Raw genomic sequence first — 14,641 nt, forward strand, 5'->3', positions numbered from 1 at the left:
GCGGTACTAACTTGGACCTCTCAGACTGGCAGTGTGGGAAGTGTGGTCCTCTATAATAGTGAAGAAGTATTTTAACCAAAGTATCACTCAAGGGCATAAGGACATAGCATTTGAGTGCCAAAAATATGCCAGGTATATATTATCTGATGATGAGAGATATATATCTCATTTCATGGCCATAACAATATTGCAAGGAAGTGGTAACAGTAGAAAATAAAATAGTAACAATAATAATGTAACAATATAGCAGTTGCAGGCGCCTGGGTGGCTCAGTTGGTTAAGCGACTGCCTTCAGCTCAGGTCGTGATCCTGGAGTCCCGGATCGAGTCCCGCATCGGGCTCCCTGCTCAGCGGGGGTCTGCTTCTCCCTCTGACCCTCTTCCCTCTCGTGCTCTCTGTCTCTCATTCTCTCTCTCTCAAATAAATGAATAAAATCTTTAAAAAAAAAAAAATACAGCAGTTGCACTTACCGAGTACTTACTATGGGTCAGCTAATGTACTAAAGACTTCCTACACATTTCTCATGCGGTTATTATGCCCCTTTTACAGATGAGTAAGTGGAGGCTCGTAGAGGTTAAGTGAGATTTTCTCAAGGCCGCAGAGGCCGTAAGTAGCAGAGCTGGACCCTTTACCTTCTAGATTTTCACTTTATATCCTTAAGGAGGAATACTGGGGAACATTTAAAATGTACGAGAGCATTGGGAATGATTTATTTCCAAGATTCCTGATGGCGGGGAATCCGTAGCCAGCAAGTGGTTGCAAAGGGAGTCTGCATCTCACTTGGAAGAAGAAAATGCTGATAGGGCAGTGAGTTCTTTGGCTTTCTCATCCAGACTGCGCATGTCATTGCTTTTGTCCCCTCCTTCTTGGCCAGTAGCTAGGTCCCTGGGCAGATTAAGTTGTTAGAAGAGCGATGGTCAGCCAGAGATCACAGATGTGCAAAAGACGGCTCTTCCGAAGGCTTTGTGTCCAATGGCTGGACTCTCCACCACGGCCCTTCCCAGGCGGCCTCTCTGAAATTGCCCTTTGGCAGTGGCTTTAGCCCCCGACTCCAGCATTGGGCTGCGGTGATTTGTGGGCGGAATTTGCGAGCGTAAAGCGGTCCTGTACTGTTTGTTTCTGGGGCATAGTTTCAAAAGAAAATGGCATTTTATAGCCTGTATTAATGGGAAATTACTTTCCATTAGGATTCTGACTGATTTGCACATAATGTTTATAAAGTAAAGGAAAAATGTCAAGCATTTCACTAACAATTTAAAGCAAAGCTCACGGGACTGTGCCAGGAACGCATTCCAAGAACATTTTCTTCATCATTTCTTTCTAAAGAAACAGAAAAGAGGGAGATGAAAGGATGCAGGTCAATTAAGCAGAATCCATTGTGGGACTGAGATGGAATCTTTGATAATACACTTCTCGCTGCCTAAGAGAAAGAATAAAGTGAGCCAGGAGCAGGGAAGGGGGTGCGGGCGGTGGAAGTCACATCTTGAGATGATGGATTGCAGGCAGAACCAAGTTCAGCCCTGGCTTGGAGGACACACAGCCCGTCCAAGCTCAGGCACGTGGGGTCACCACGCTTCATCAGCATGTGCTGCTCCCGTGTCCCCAAAGAGATGACAGGGCCAAGAAAAGTCCCCCGGACTGAAATGTGTGCCTGCATTGTTCCCAGAAAACCCTCGGTTTTGAAGAAAATAGTGGAGGAGTTTGCAGCCTAGGCTCACACGTCTTCCCCGCCCCAGCTCATGGGTATCTGGCCCCTCGTTGTCACTTACGGAATTAGAAAAAGTATACTTTGCATTTTTTATCAACTCATTTATTTATGAGGGTTTTTTTTTCCCCCATTTAAGTTCTTAAAGAGGGTGTCACTTTATATAATTACAACTTAGGGTTAATACGTTCCAGCTTGAGGTCGACTTTGAAAATATGGAAGGCTGAGGGTAGTGAACACGTGTGGGTTCCAAGTGTGCACTATGGGTATTTCAGAGCGAGGCAAAATAAATCTCTCAAATGGCTTCTATGAGGACATTCTCACTCCCTCCAGGTATAAAAGAGACTTTTATAAAGTTCTTAACACTGCTAAGGGGCTCGGAAATAATGTCTAGAGTCTGAGTCGTTCGCCTCATCAGAGCAAAAATCTCTGGGATTACATTAGAAAATAAACATTTATTCAAAAGTCAAGTGTGAAGTTCGAAACTTGAAGAAGACGAGCACTTTGCGAATAGAAATATATGCTTTTTTTTTTTTTTTACCTAAATTTCCAAAGAGGAAATTAAAATTGTCACTCAGCAGGGACAGCAATGATTGCTCAGTGGCCAGGTTGTTTCTTGCTTTTTCTTCTTTCCTTCCCATAGCTTTCTGGTTTGTTTTGCTCTCACCAGCCCTCCCCCCATATGCATTTCTGTACATTATCAGCCGTGGGCCGGTCAGCACTATTTTGACAAGAGAGAAACAAGGAAACAGGAGTCCTGCAGTATAGCTCAGAATCTGGCACTCATTAGCTGTGTGACTTTGGGTGAGTTTCTTAACTTCTCTGGGCGGATTTGAACTTGTCCCTAAATGAAGTGATTGGACTGAACACATTGCAAGTTTCTTCCCCTCTCAATGCTATGGCTGCTGCAGTTCTATTTTATGAGTATTTAGCATTCTTAAAAACTTGAGAGGTGCACAGATTGAACATTTTATATGTTCTCTGTTTAAAAAAATATTTCTTTAAAACGATGAAATGTGAGCTATGATTCTTATTGTTGCTCAGTAGCCACTGGTTCAGGAAAGGGGAAGAGTCCTTCTCTTATTTTTCATCCCCAAGGAAGCTTTAGAGGGAAAGGCTTTCTCACTGCAGGGAATGGCTTTCTGTAATTCTTTTAAACAGTCTGTAAAAAGAATTTTCGGAAAGCCGTAAGGTGTAACTTCTAATTTAGCAGTGGGAACTTTAATACCACATGGCTGAAATGATGGCATGATTTTATTATCTCAAATGCCGCCTATTTAAAAATTTTGATATTCTGCAATGATGATGTATTTGGTCTTTAGGTTAAAATTTGAAATGCCATCATCTCATCACCTAAATATTAATATAGGTACTTATGTTTTTTAAAAATCGTGTAGAAGTCGATGTTTCCAGGGATAACACATAGGGCAGCTATAGGGCACAGTCCCAGAGGACTTTATGTTTGAATCCACGAGAATGACCCCCTGGAGTTGTCCTGTGGGTGTGGTCCCAGCTGTAAACCCCAATGCCAGATTAGGGGGTGAGAAACACTGGGGAAGCGTAAGAAAGCAGTGCCAGGTCAGACCTGGCACCAGGTGGCTGTCACCGGACCTCCACGACAGGTGCACAAAAGGGAAGAGGTGAGTCTATAGCCAAGTGCCAAATACTTGCCCTGTCCAAAGGGGCACTGGCTGTCAGAAGCAGCTGTTTGTTGCCCAGGAATATGGGCCCAGAAGAGCCGGCCTTTCTGATTTTTCAAGAGAAGCCAGAAATCATATATTTGTTTACATGCAAGCTCCTGATTTTTAGATATTGGTAACTAAGCCACACTGTATGGAGCAAGGAGCAAGCCAAACAAAACCCATCTGCGAGCTTGAACTCCATGCCATTGGCCAGGAAGCCACCTCTGATTAAGGCCACAGTGTGTCTTCGGCTCTCCCTTCACTCGGAGTGCCAAAGACAGCCCACAAACATGGGACCTGGTGGTCCCAGGAAGCTTTGGAGATAACGTCTCAGGACAAGCAAGGCTGTGCAAGGGTGGGGGCGCACAAAGCTTATTGCTCACACCCATCTCCTGCAGCCCGTGTAAGTTGTGGAGGATTGGAATTCAGGTTAAAACAAATCACACATGCTTATTTTTATGGGTTACAGTATAATGATGAAGTTTGAGTTTCCCTGACAAGGGATTTCAATAAAACACATCTCCTGTGGACACATACAGTGTTCCTGTTTCTAGAAAGACAGTTCGTAGGCTTTCACTAGACTTTTCATAGTAATTTAGTACTTTACTTGTCTTAGTTAGCTTGGGCGGCTATAACAGAATACCACAGACCAGGGGGCTCGAACAACAAACACTTATTTCTCCCAGTGCTGAGGCTGGGAGATCCGAGATCAGAGTGCCACCAGATGCTGCGTCTGGTGAGGGTCCGCTTCCTGGTTCACGGAGGGCCGTCTTCTTGTCCTGATAGGGCAGCATTGTCCCATTCAGGAGGGTCACCCTCATGAACCTAATCACCTTCCCGAAGACCCACATGTCACTGCCCCGGGGATTAGGGCTTCGACATATGAATTCGGAGGGGATGCAGACATTCAATCCATAGCATTAACCATAGATTAAGGCATAAAATTTGCAGGTAAGAAAATCAGGGCCCAGGGGTGACCTAATCCAGAGCTAGAAACCAGGGATCTGAAGTTCCCATGTAGTTTATTACCAGCGGACAAAAATAGCATGTTAGCGGTGGTGAACAAAATGGTTTTCATGGTATTTATTACAATTCCGCACCAGTGCTGTGTCTGGGTCAGCTGAAGGGACGGTGTTTAGCTTCCAAAGAATTTTTCTGCGAGTGCTTGAGATTTTAGATCGGGAAAAGAGAAATTACAATTTGAACCAAAAATGTTCATTCTAATTCAAAAGAGACGGTATCTCATAGGTTGAGTGGGGTGCCTGGCCGGGAGGGAGTACGCACTCATTGAGTGTCTGAGAGGAGTCTGAACCGGAAATAAATTGGAAAGTGTGAATCCATTCTGTGCCCCAGTGTGTTAAGAGGTGAACTACCCTGTCATCCTACGTTGCAGGCATGGCCAGGTCTCCCTCCAGAGGGAGGCTCGGGTCCCATTCTCGGTGGGGGTAACTCCACCCGTTAACAGGAAACTTCCTCTCTGCTCCTCAGCAGCCCCACGGGTGCGTGACCTTCCAGACTTCAGACCGGGAAGTGGGCAGAATGTGAGCCTACCCGGCCCAGATGGGTGTCACCTGCCGGCCTCACCATTAGGTGGGCTGTGGGGTCACAGGGAGGCCCAGGTCCTGGCTCTCACTCCCTCCTTCTGGGTCTCAGTTTCCCCTTCGAGAGAACAGGAATTACCACCCTGACCACCCAGGGTTATTCTAAGATCACCTCGATCAGAGGTGCTGGGCCCACCCGGTGCTGGCCGCCGAGCAAGAGCCCACCCCCTGATGGCTGTTCGTGTTACCTAACTGGTTATCTGATTTCTTAGCCTACAGCAGACTGGAAGCAGCAGATTAGGAAGGCCGAGGGACTGCTTCGGGAAGGCCCACTGACGGCAGAAAAGTGACAGGTCGCAGCCCAGCGACAAGGGAGGCAAGAGAAAGACTAAAAAAAAAAAAAAAGCAGGAACAAAAAGTCAAAAGGCACAGCAGTCGGGGGCATTTACTAAAAGACAAAGAGCCTCCTCAGGTCAGTAGCTTCAGCAGACGCCATACCTCGTTCCCTGATAGGCACGCACGTCGATAGCAGTTTATGAATCACTTCTCTCTCTGTCCCCTTTCCCTTCCAAAAAACAGGAGTGGGGGAGTGGGGGGCATCATAGCTTGCCTTTCAGTGGGGATGCTCTGTCCCGGGTCCCTCCAGGGAATGAAATCCCCAGAGTCAGGGCAGGCAGAGAAGAGTGAGCAGGGGGCTCCTTTGAGGGTCTGAAAGGGACCCAGGTTTAAGTCCAGCAAAAGAGTGGCGATGTTTTCGTGCTACCGAGAGAAGGATGCCCCCTGTCGTGCCGACCACTCCCTGCCTCTCCCCATCCATGGCAGTCAGCACCAGGAGGAGAAATCCAGCCCTGGAGAACCAGCCCCCAGATCCTGGCACGTGGCAAAGGAAGCGGGGAGAGAGCACAGGAGTAGACCGGGCTGCAGAAATGCCAGGCTCATCGGATGCCACGTCCACTCTGGTGGCTAATCCACCACCCGGAGTCTACTCCAGTATTTGCTTTGTTTTTTTTGTTTTTTAATTGAAGCCTGAGCTGCTCCTTTGAAGCAGGGGCTCAGGCAGAAGAAAACAGGACAGAGAATAAGTACCCAAAGGACATCCCTGGAGTATGTGGGACCTGGGTAGACCTTTGAGGACCAGGGAGGGATTTAGGGAAGAATGCTCCCAAAGAGCATTGCAGGGCCTGGGAGCTCCCCAGAGCATGCCAAGCTGAGGACGCACAGGCTCACCAAGCCCAACTGATAGACCCCGCTCCCTACCCTCACCCCCACCCTCGGCTTGGGGTTGGCTCAGAAACTGAGTGGGGATGAACTCACAGGCTAATGATTTTCAGATCAAGAGCAGACTGTGGGCCCAGATGGAGGTCAAGTCTCAGCCTCATTGCTGAACTGCTTTGAACCTGTGTATGCCTTAATTTCTCCATCCATCAAACTGGGGGGAGTAAAGTACCAAAGTAAATCCACTGATGTCAGTGAGGCACTTAGAATTTTGTCCTGGCACTGAGGGTTATGATGTCATCCCCGTTGCTGACGGGGGCTGAGGACCATGGGACCACCACCGGGATGAGATGTGCGAGGCATCTCTGTATGAGTGCATAGCCCTCTGCATCGGGGACTTGGGGAAACAGAAGGTGGGGTGGGGAAGGGCACTCCCCAGAATTTCAGTGTTGTGAAAATAGTAAGAGGGGACCCCATATTGTTAGGAGCTGGGCCACATTATTGCCGAGAGGGAAAGGAAACGTATTTTAGGGAGAACGCGATTTCCCTACCCATTGTGCATTCCTGTTGCAGTACGTACTCAACCAGCCCCCTTGAAACTCTTGTGTTCTGGTGTCCTTTGTTTCTTTTTTTCTCCTAATGGGGTGGATCAGAACTTGAATAATAAATATTCAACAGGGACACTCCCTTTTCTCTGTTAAAATAATCTTTGTTTCGGTGCTTTAACAAGGAAGTCTGTGTTTTTCCCACCTCTACTCATGTTACGTTAAGCCAGGTCTCGGGAGTAAGAGAAAATAAACACGACCGCTCGGCCAGGGCGGGCGGGCAGGCGGAGGCAGCGTCCTGGCTGGGCAGCCCAGGCTGGGGCTGGGGGCGTCAGACCGGACAGCACGGGCCTCCTCATCAGCCGCCGGGTGCACGGGCGGTCAAGGGGCAGCAGCCGCAAGACCCCAGGGGACAAAAGGAACGAGTTGTCCCCAGAGCTGGGACACTGGGGAGGACCCATCTTTCCTTACGGGAAGGTTTCAGCAGAAGTGCTGGCTTCCGGTCGTGGGAAACCGGGCCCCCGGGCACCGTGCAGGTGTTTGTGTCTGGTCTCTGGGGAGAGGCAGCCTGTTCTGCCTGGCCCTGTGGGCTCCGTCCGTGCTGCCTCTGACTTCTTCTCTCTTGTGGAGAGGGAAGCTTCCTCTGTGATCACTTCGGGGGGCAGAAACTTTACTTCTCTTCAAGTGAACTGAACTTGCTTATGAGTCTCCATTTAGACCGGTGGCGGAAACAAGTTAATCTTTTTTCCATTTCTGCTGTTGGCCAAAAAAAAAGAAAAAGAAAAAAAAATTAATCTTTTTTCCATCTCTTCTAATGGTGGAAAAAAACCATAATCTTGCCATTTCAAGGTAACTCGGTCTCTTTCAAGAGAAAGTAGACTATACATTTATTACTTGGTCAATTTAGGACTTAAACCCAGTCAGTTCCGTTGAGACTCCCCGTCAGGGCTGTTGGTCTTTCTCACAGACCCTCTCCTCCGCACGCCTCTCGCCCAAGACGGTGCCCGGATATCAGGGGACGTTGCCCAGATGTCATGGTGGCAGGTGAGGAGGCTGGTCTGGGTCTGAACTGCTCACACAGCTGAGATAACTTGTCACTCCAGGCCCGGCTCCGTGGTCCAAGCCTCTGGCTCTAGCTTGTGGGGTCTCTGCATCCTGTGTGCCTGCCCCCAGGCCATCTCTGGTCCAGCTGCCCCCCCCAGCACCTCCTCACTTCCTGGGGGGACTTAAGATTTGTTCACAGTTCATGGGGAGACAGGGGTGGCTCCCTCAGGCCCCTTCCTGCATAATTACACCACCCCACCATGTTGGTTCAGAGCACTTGGGGGACCTGCCTTCTCCCAGAGTTCCAGTGGGAAGTGGGGCCTAATACCCCCCGCCCCGCCCCGGGGTGGAATCAGGGGAGCATTTCAACCTTCTTGCCCACCCTCTTCTCTCTCCAGCCCCTTCCCGCCTCTAGAAAGAGCTTCTATGTCTTCTCAGGTGGCAGGAGACAGCCCTTCCCTCTCCACGGCTTGAAATAAAATTTCCATGCTCCGCGTTCTTCAGATCCTGGTTCCTTGGACTCCAGAAGTCAGCCTATCTGTCTGTCTCTCTCTCTGCCTCTTAAATCTCATTAAAGCCTACCTGGCTCTGGCATGGGCCTGAAAGCCTGTAAACCTTGGCTTTGACACCAGTTTGCAGCTGAAATGGCGTGATTTTGGAACCTAGAAGTTGTAACATTGACTGCGTTGTTCATGTGCAGGGTCTCCTCTCTCCCTAAAGTAAGGGAGGCCACAGCTCCTCGGGCGGAAGGCCCCCGACAGCAGAAGTGACCCAGCTTGACAAACGCACTGGATGATATTCCGGGATATGGTCCTGCTTGCATAGTTTAGGACAGCCAGCCGGAGCTCTGGTCGGCGTGGGTTTCCCTGGTGCTGTTAGAACTGCGTGTGGTGCTGGCCGGAGAGCCAGGTGCTCACGTCTTACCTGAGTCAGGGGACTTTGGACTGCATCATTACGCCACCCCACCGCCTCTCAGGAGAGACGCCATGTTTTGGGTTCACTTGCTGATGGAGTGTGATATGAGTGCTGGTCGCTTTCCAGCTCTTAGAAAATCAAAGTGGGCAGTGTGGCAATGGTCCCTTGCCTAGAATAAATGAAGTGCGAAGTGAGTAATGTGTCTTTTCCCTGATTTGTTCAGTGTGTGTGCCGGGAGTGCACATTTATGTGCATGCAGCTGGTGGGTAGGGTGAGTGCGTGCCTGCCATTCAGCATTGATTTTAGTCACTGCAGGTAGGTAGCTTGCAGAGTCAATGGGAGGAAAAAATAGATGTAGTTAGACCCGTAGTCAGTGTGATAGCCCATAAAATGTCTTGGCAACCCTTAGCGGCGTCACAGATCATGTAGGAGGTGACATCAGCAGGATGGATCCCAGGCTGGGAGCCCTGGTGTCTGGTTCTGGCTTTGCCATTAGTCCTGGGGCTGTTAATGACCTCTTGGAGGTATCACTGCCTCTTCTTCAAAAAGAGAACGGTCCATGGAAGACCACCAAATACCCTCATAGCACTAACATTTCATGTTCATGGAAATGCTTTCCAAGACGACCGTGTGGTTTGGCACCTGACTCCATCTCCCTGTTCAATGCGCCGGGAGAGCAAGACTTGCTAAAAGGATAGTAATCACTTTTATAGACCACATTAAAACAGGTATTCGTTAATAAAGTTGACTTTGACTCAACAGCCCAGGTTGGTATGGATTTCCAGTACCCCAGCTCGCCCATCTAGGCATTGCATTTCCAAAGGAAAATGAAAAGTTCTGCATGCTAAACACTCCATTTCCCAATGCTCTGAAGCAACTGAATGTCGTTCTGTTCAAATTCAAGATAATGAACTGGACCTCCGTGTTGAAGTCCTTCCACGGCCATCATTAGGACAAAAGGAATATACAAAGTTGGGGTGGGATGGAGGTATGTCATGGAAGGAGCCATCCAAATGCTAGAAACATCACATACGTTCTAGAGACGATAGTGCATGTGGATTTAGGTTCTAAAAGGCTCATCTACCTGGAAGTTACCACGTGGGAAGGAGCTTCTTCTCCAGAGAGGGAGAAGTGGGTCTCCTCCCTTTCCCTACCAGCTGAAATTCCTCGACACTCCCAAGCTCTGGTTGAAGAAAGCAGAGGGAAAGGCTGTTCAGCGGGTGATTTACAACCTCCCTTGGACAGTGGAGACACCTGAAAATTTTTAAAACTCCTGAGGCCCAGGTCCCACCACCAGAGCTTCTGATTTAATTGGCCCGAGGCTAATGAAAGCTCACTAAAAGCAGTGAGCTTTTTAGTCTGCTGCCATGTTGAGAGCCACGATGACGGGAAGACAGCGGGGCCATCTTAGCCCCACTGGGGAACTTCACTGATAAACAGCCCGCAAGTGAAGGAGTGCCTGGCTTCCACTCCCACCCGGGTGTGGACAGAGTGCTGGCAAAGGTCAGGAGCGGGGCTGGCACTGAAGGAGGGCCTCCCCGTCCGTCAGAGAGACAAACGGGTCCCACGCAGGGATTTGCTGCCCAGGAGGGGCTTCTTCTTTGACCAACCAGAGAAATACCCAAATTTATATTCTCTTTACGGGGACATGAAAGATTTGGTGAGGAAGGAACATAATCTTTAGCAGAACTTGTTTCGACTCTCAAAAGTAGAGAGAGACAAAGAAAGAAGGATGTTTCATAATCACAGAAAAAGGCAGTAAGAACAGAAAGCGTAAAATAGGATGGCAGAGGTGAGATGACATACACGGATATTTCAGTCCTGTGTGGGGATTCGGCTCGTCTTAAAGGACGTGGACCGTGCACCTGGCATGGTCCAGCCCTGGGACACTGCTTCGCATCTTTGCAGACCTCGCTCTGCTGGCGTGGCGAGAGAAACTGGGCCGTGACGAGTTGGCTGTGGGTAGTGTGGGGGCCTCCCCGGTCTCCTTCTGGATGGCCTGTTCTGCCTTCCGGCGGTCGCCTCTGCCCGTGGGGTGGTTGCTGGGTAGACAGGGTGTGTCGTCTTCATGGGGTGGGGCTTGGCTTCCTTCCAGCTCCATCTTCCCTGGGACAGTCATGTCTGCTCTGAACTCACCAGTGGTCCATGCCCTTGACCTCTCTGGGTCGGGCATCACCTCCCCTGGCCGGGGTAGCCTCTCTGCTCCTCATCCTCCTGCCTCAGCTCGGAATCATGAGAATCACTGAGGCCACACGTCCCTGTGAGAGGCTGTGGTGACCTGGACGGGGATGACCCCCTCTCCTTCCCAGGCACTCTTAGGTCACTATCATAAACTGTCGGAGAAAGCATTCTACATGCAGAAATCCATAAGCCAAGATAATTGGGGGCAAGTTTTTTCAAATCTTCAACCTCGAAGATTTTAGAAAATAGAAAAAAAGGTCTATTTTATAAAAGCTGACATGCTCTGATATCAAAGCCTGACCAGAATATAAAGTGGGAGTGATTTCACTTTTAAATACAGATGCAAAATTCTTAAACAGTAACAAACCCAGTCTAGCTCTAGGATAAAAGTATCACCCACGAGTAAGTGGTTCCTCTAGGGCCTGCAGTGGTCATCACTCATTAAAAATATTCTAGGGCTGCCTGGGTGGCTCAGGCAGTTAAGCAGCTGACTCTGGATTTCGGCTCAGGTGCTGATCTCAGCGTCCTGGGATCAAGCCCCATGTCAGCTCCATGCTAGGGAGGGAGTCTGCTTGAGGACACTCTCTCTCTTTCTGCCTCTCCCCCTGCCTATGCAAATAAATACATCTATGGAAAGAATATTCTAAAACTAATCTTAATATTAAAAAAATATGATCCAGTTAACATCAAAATGAGATTTTTTTTTTTTAAAGTAATCTCTGTGCCCAATGTGGGGCTTAAACTCACCACCTGAAATCAAGAGTTATATGTTGTACCAGTTGAGCTAGCCAGGTGCCCCCAAAATGAGATTTTTATGGGGGGAAACTCAGTACAATGATACTGACGTTTATGGAGTGGAGTGATTTCATGAGAACAGGAAATGAAGAACTTACCTTATTAATTATTATTTTTTAAAGATTTTATTTATTTGAGAGAGAGAGAATGAGAGACAGCATGAGAGGGAAGAGGGCAGAGGGAGAAGCAGACCCCCCGCTGAGCAGGGAGCCCGATGCGGGACTCGATCCCGGGACTCCAGGATGATGACCTGAGCTGAAGGCAGTCGCTTAACCAACTGAGCCACCCAGGCGCCCACCTTATTAATTATTAACACTTACTTTAAAGCTACAATATTTAAAATGATACATCGTTACAGTTACCTAAATGTGTCAGTGGAAAAAATAGAAAATCCTGAAATACACCCAAGTGCACATGATCATTAAATATATGATGAAGATAAAAGTAGTATTTGAAGTCAGTGGAGGAAGAATGAATGGGTCCTTTGATAAGTTGTCTTGAGAGAACTGCTTCAGCATCGTCAAAATCAATAATGCCTCTGTTTGCCAAAACTCAATGGAATTAAGAGTAAAAATTTTCACATGAAAAAATTAAATCATTCCTGGGATGCATTCAACTGAATGCATATAAATACATACATGCATATAAATATACATATATACATATAAATACATATATATATGTATGTATGTATGTGGAGGAGAAAATAGGGATGGAAAGGTGGATGAGTTTGTGCTGATTAAGATTTCTGTATGTATTCTCTATGTGCACCAGAAATCCCCTTCCCTGCCCTATCCCCAGGACATGCTCCAAAAACAAATGGAAGAAAACATGATAAATATAAAAAATATTTTTGACATTTTCTAAGGGGCTCCTAAAACTGTTAAGACAAAAAACAATAGACAAATAAATTGACAGTAAAAGTTGAAAGTCTTGGAAAAATTTATGTCCTATGAATAGTAAATCCCCTTCTGAGGTTTACCTTCAGGTATTGATTGTGCATGTTTGTAAATAAACATGCATTGGGATGTTTTTCGAAGAGTTCTCTAGGAAAGCCTAAAGAGAACAAAAGAAAAAGAAGAAAAGAGTGAGATGGAGAGAGAGAGAAGGGAAGGAAGGACCTTATCTATCCAGCGATATAGGAAGTGGGTTAAAGAAATTATGTCATACTGAGAGAGTTGATGGCTGGTCAGCAATTAAAAGTATTCTGGAAAGAGATTCACAATTATATGTATAGGAATGTTCTTTGATGAAAAGAATGTATTTATGTAAATACATACAACAGATGTGTTCATCAAGATACCTGGAAGCTTGTCCACCAAAATGTTAGTTTAACATTGGTTGTCTCTGGGTTAGTGGGTTACAGCTGACTTTTCTCAGTTTTGCATACTTTTCTCCTCCCTTCCCACCCTCCCTCCTTCCCCCTCTCCTTCCTTCCTCCTTCCTTCCTTCCCTCCTCCATCCCTTTCTTACTATTGCCAGGTTTTAGTTTTGAAATTAAAAAATAACTATTTGAAAAATGTTATTCTGAGAACGCCTGGCTTCATACAGTGAGCCCAGCATGTCAGGCTGGGCCGTGAATAGCTGGCCCATCCTCTCCCGTGTCACACCTGCCTCATTCCAGCTCCTGGTCACCAGCTCCGGGAGGACGTCCCGACCACCCAGGCCATTCCTGCTTCTTCCTGCTCTGAGCTTCTGAGCTTTAAGTGATTCCCCACCTCATCTGTGCCCTTTAAATGTCGCACACGCATTGTCCGGTGTCCACAAAGAAACCATCAGCTCCCTGAGGGCAGGGGTTGGGCCTTGGAATTCTGTGTCCCCCTCGGCTCCGGGCTTTCAGGGAGGTGGGCTGGGCCTGACTCCTCTGGAAGGAAGGGAGTACCAAAGGGAAAAACCAAAAGCCGTGGGCCCGGGGGGTCAGCGAGGGCATCCTCTGGCTGGGGGCGCTGGGACAGACACGGCGAGCCCAGCCCCTGGGAGCGGGGCCGAGCCCGCCTTGTGGGGAGGAAGGCGGGGACCTGCTGTTCATGACCTCTCCGCTCCCTGCTCCTCCAAGGATAATGTGTCATGTTAACCCGTACTTTTTGTCTCCATATGATGTGGACAGGTTCTAACGTTCCCAAGGACCAGCCCTGCTGTCGTGGTCTCTATGATTTTGAGCCAGAAAACCAAGGAGAACTAGGATTTAAAGAAGGGGACATCATTACATTAACCAATCAAATAGATGAAAACTGGTATGAAGGGTTGCTACACGGGGAATCTGGATTCTTCCCCATTAATTATGTTGAAGTGATCGTGCCTTTACCTCAGTAAATGTGTAACTCACACTTTGGACATACTTTCATAACTGAAATGAATTCACACCAGTGTTCTCTCAGTGTGTCTGTGACATCCTTGTTCTTGGACCAACTTAATGACTTTTGTTTGTGCTTTCTCTTTGTAATGTATTTTGTATCTGTTTCATTTGTATAAATGATTTTCCCGTCTTAGCTACATGAAACTATAGTTTTCTTTTTTTTTTGCTTATTGTCCTAAAAGTCATCGGTCAAATAAATGAATGTGCTTCTTGTTGCTAAAAATAAATTGCAGTTATGTCCATGAATTGCCCGTTTATATCCCTCAGCTGCAACGGAATGCAAAATCTGAAACTTAAGAAATGCTAAATATTTTGTTTCCTGACATTACTGATGTCATCTGGTCTTTCCTTATGTTTTAGCTGACTGTGAATCGCCCAATAAATATGACACACCGTACCATGTTGGCGAAAAGCCTTGGTTATTCTTAATGTTGAGTGGACTTCTAAGCGCCAGTGTGGATGCGTGGATGCTTCTTCCTGAGTCAGCAGGTCTGAGAGTGGGCCTTCACTGTCCCCCGATTCGAACACAGCACGCCCTCCTTCCAAGTCAGGGATAGAAGACTCTTCCATGCACTGCCAGGTTTATTTAAAGAGAGCGTAACACAACCTTCTGCTGCTGCCCAATGTTGGGTAGGTATTTCACGCAGGTCCTGTTGGCATGC

The 14,641-nt window shown here is 47.6% G+C and overlaps 1 protein-coding gene across 2 annotated transcripts in view; it reads left to right on the forward strand.

Annotated features, from left to right (window-relative positions):
* The window catches only part of SH3GL3 (SH3 domain containing GRB2 like 3, endophilin A3), a 134,896-nt gene extending 120,520 nt beyond the window's left edge, over positions 1-14,376 (forward strand). For both annotated transcript variants that reach the window (XM_035024247.1, XM_035024248.1), the window contains one exon: positions 13,731-14,376. In XM_035024247.1, coding sequence (XP_034880138.1) covers positions 13,731-13,936 — 206 coding nt within the window. In that variant the 3' untranslated portion in view covers positions 13,937-14,376. The remainder of the gene's footprint in view (positions 1-13,730) is intronic.
* The last annotated feature ends 265 nt before the right edge of the window (positions 14,377-14,641 follow it).

This window comes from Mirounga leonina, unplaced genomic scaffold, assembly GCF_011800145.1.
Source record: "Mirounga leonina isolate KUSES-001 unplaced genomic scaffold, KU_Mleo_1.0 Mir_178, whole genome shotgun sequence".
In the NCBI taxonomy this organism is placed as follows: Eukaryota; Metazoa; Chordata; class Mammalia; order Carnivora; family Phocidae; genus Mirounga; species Mirounga leonina.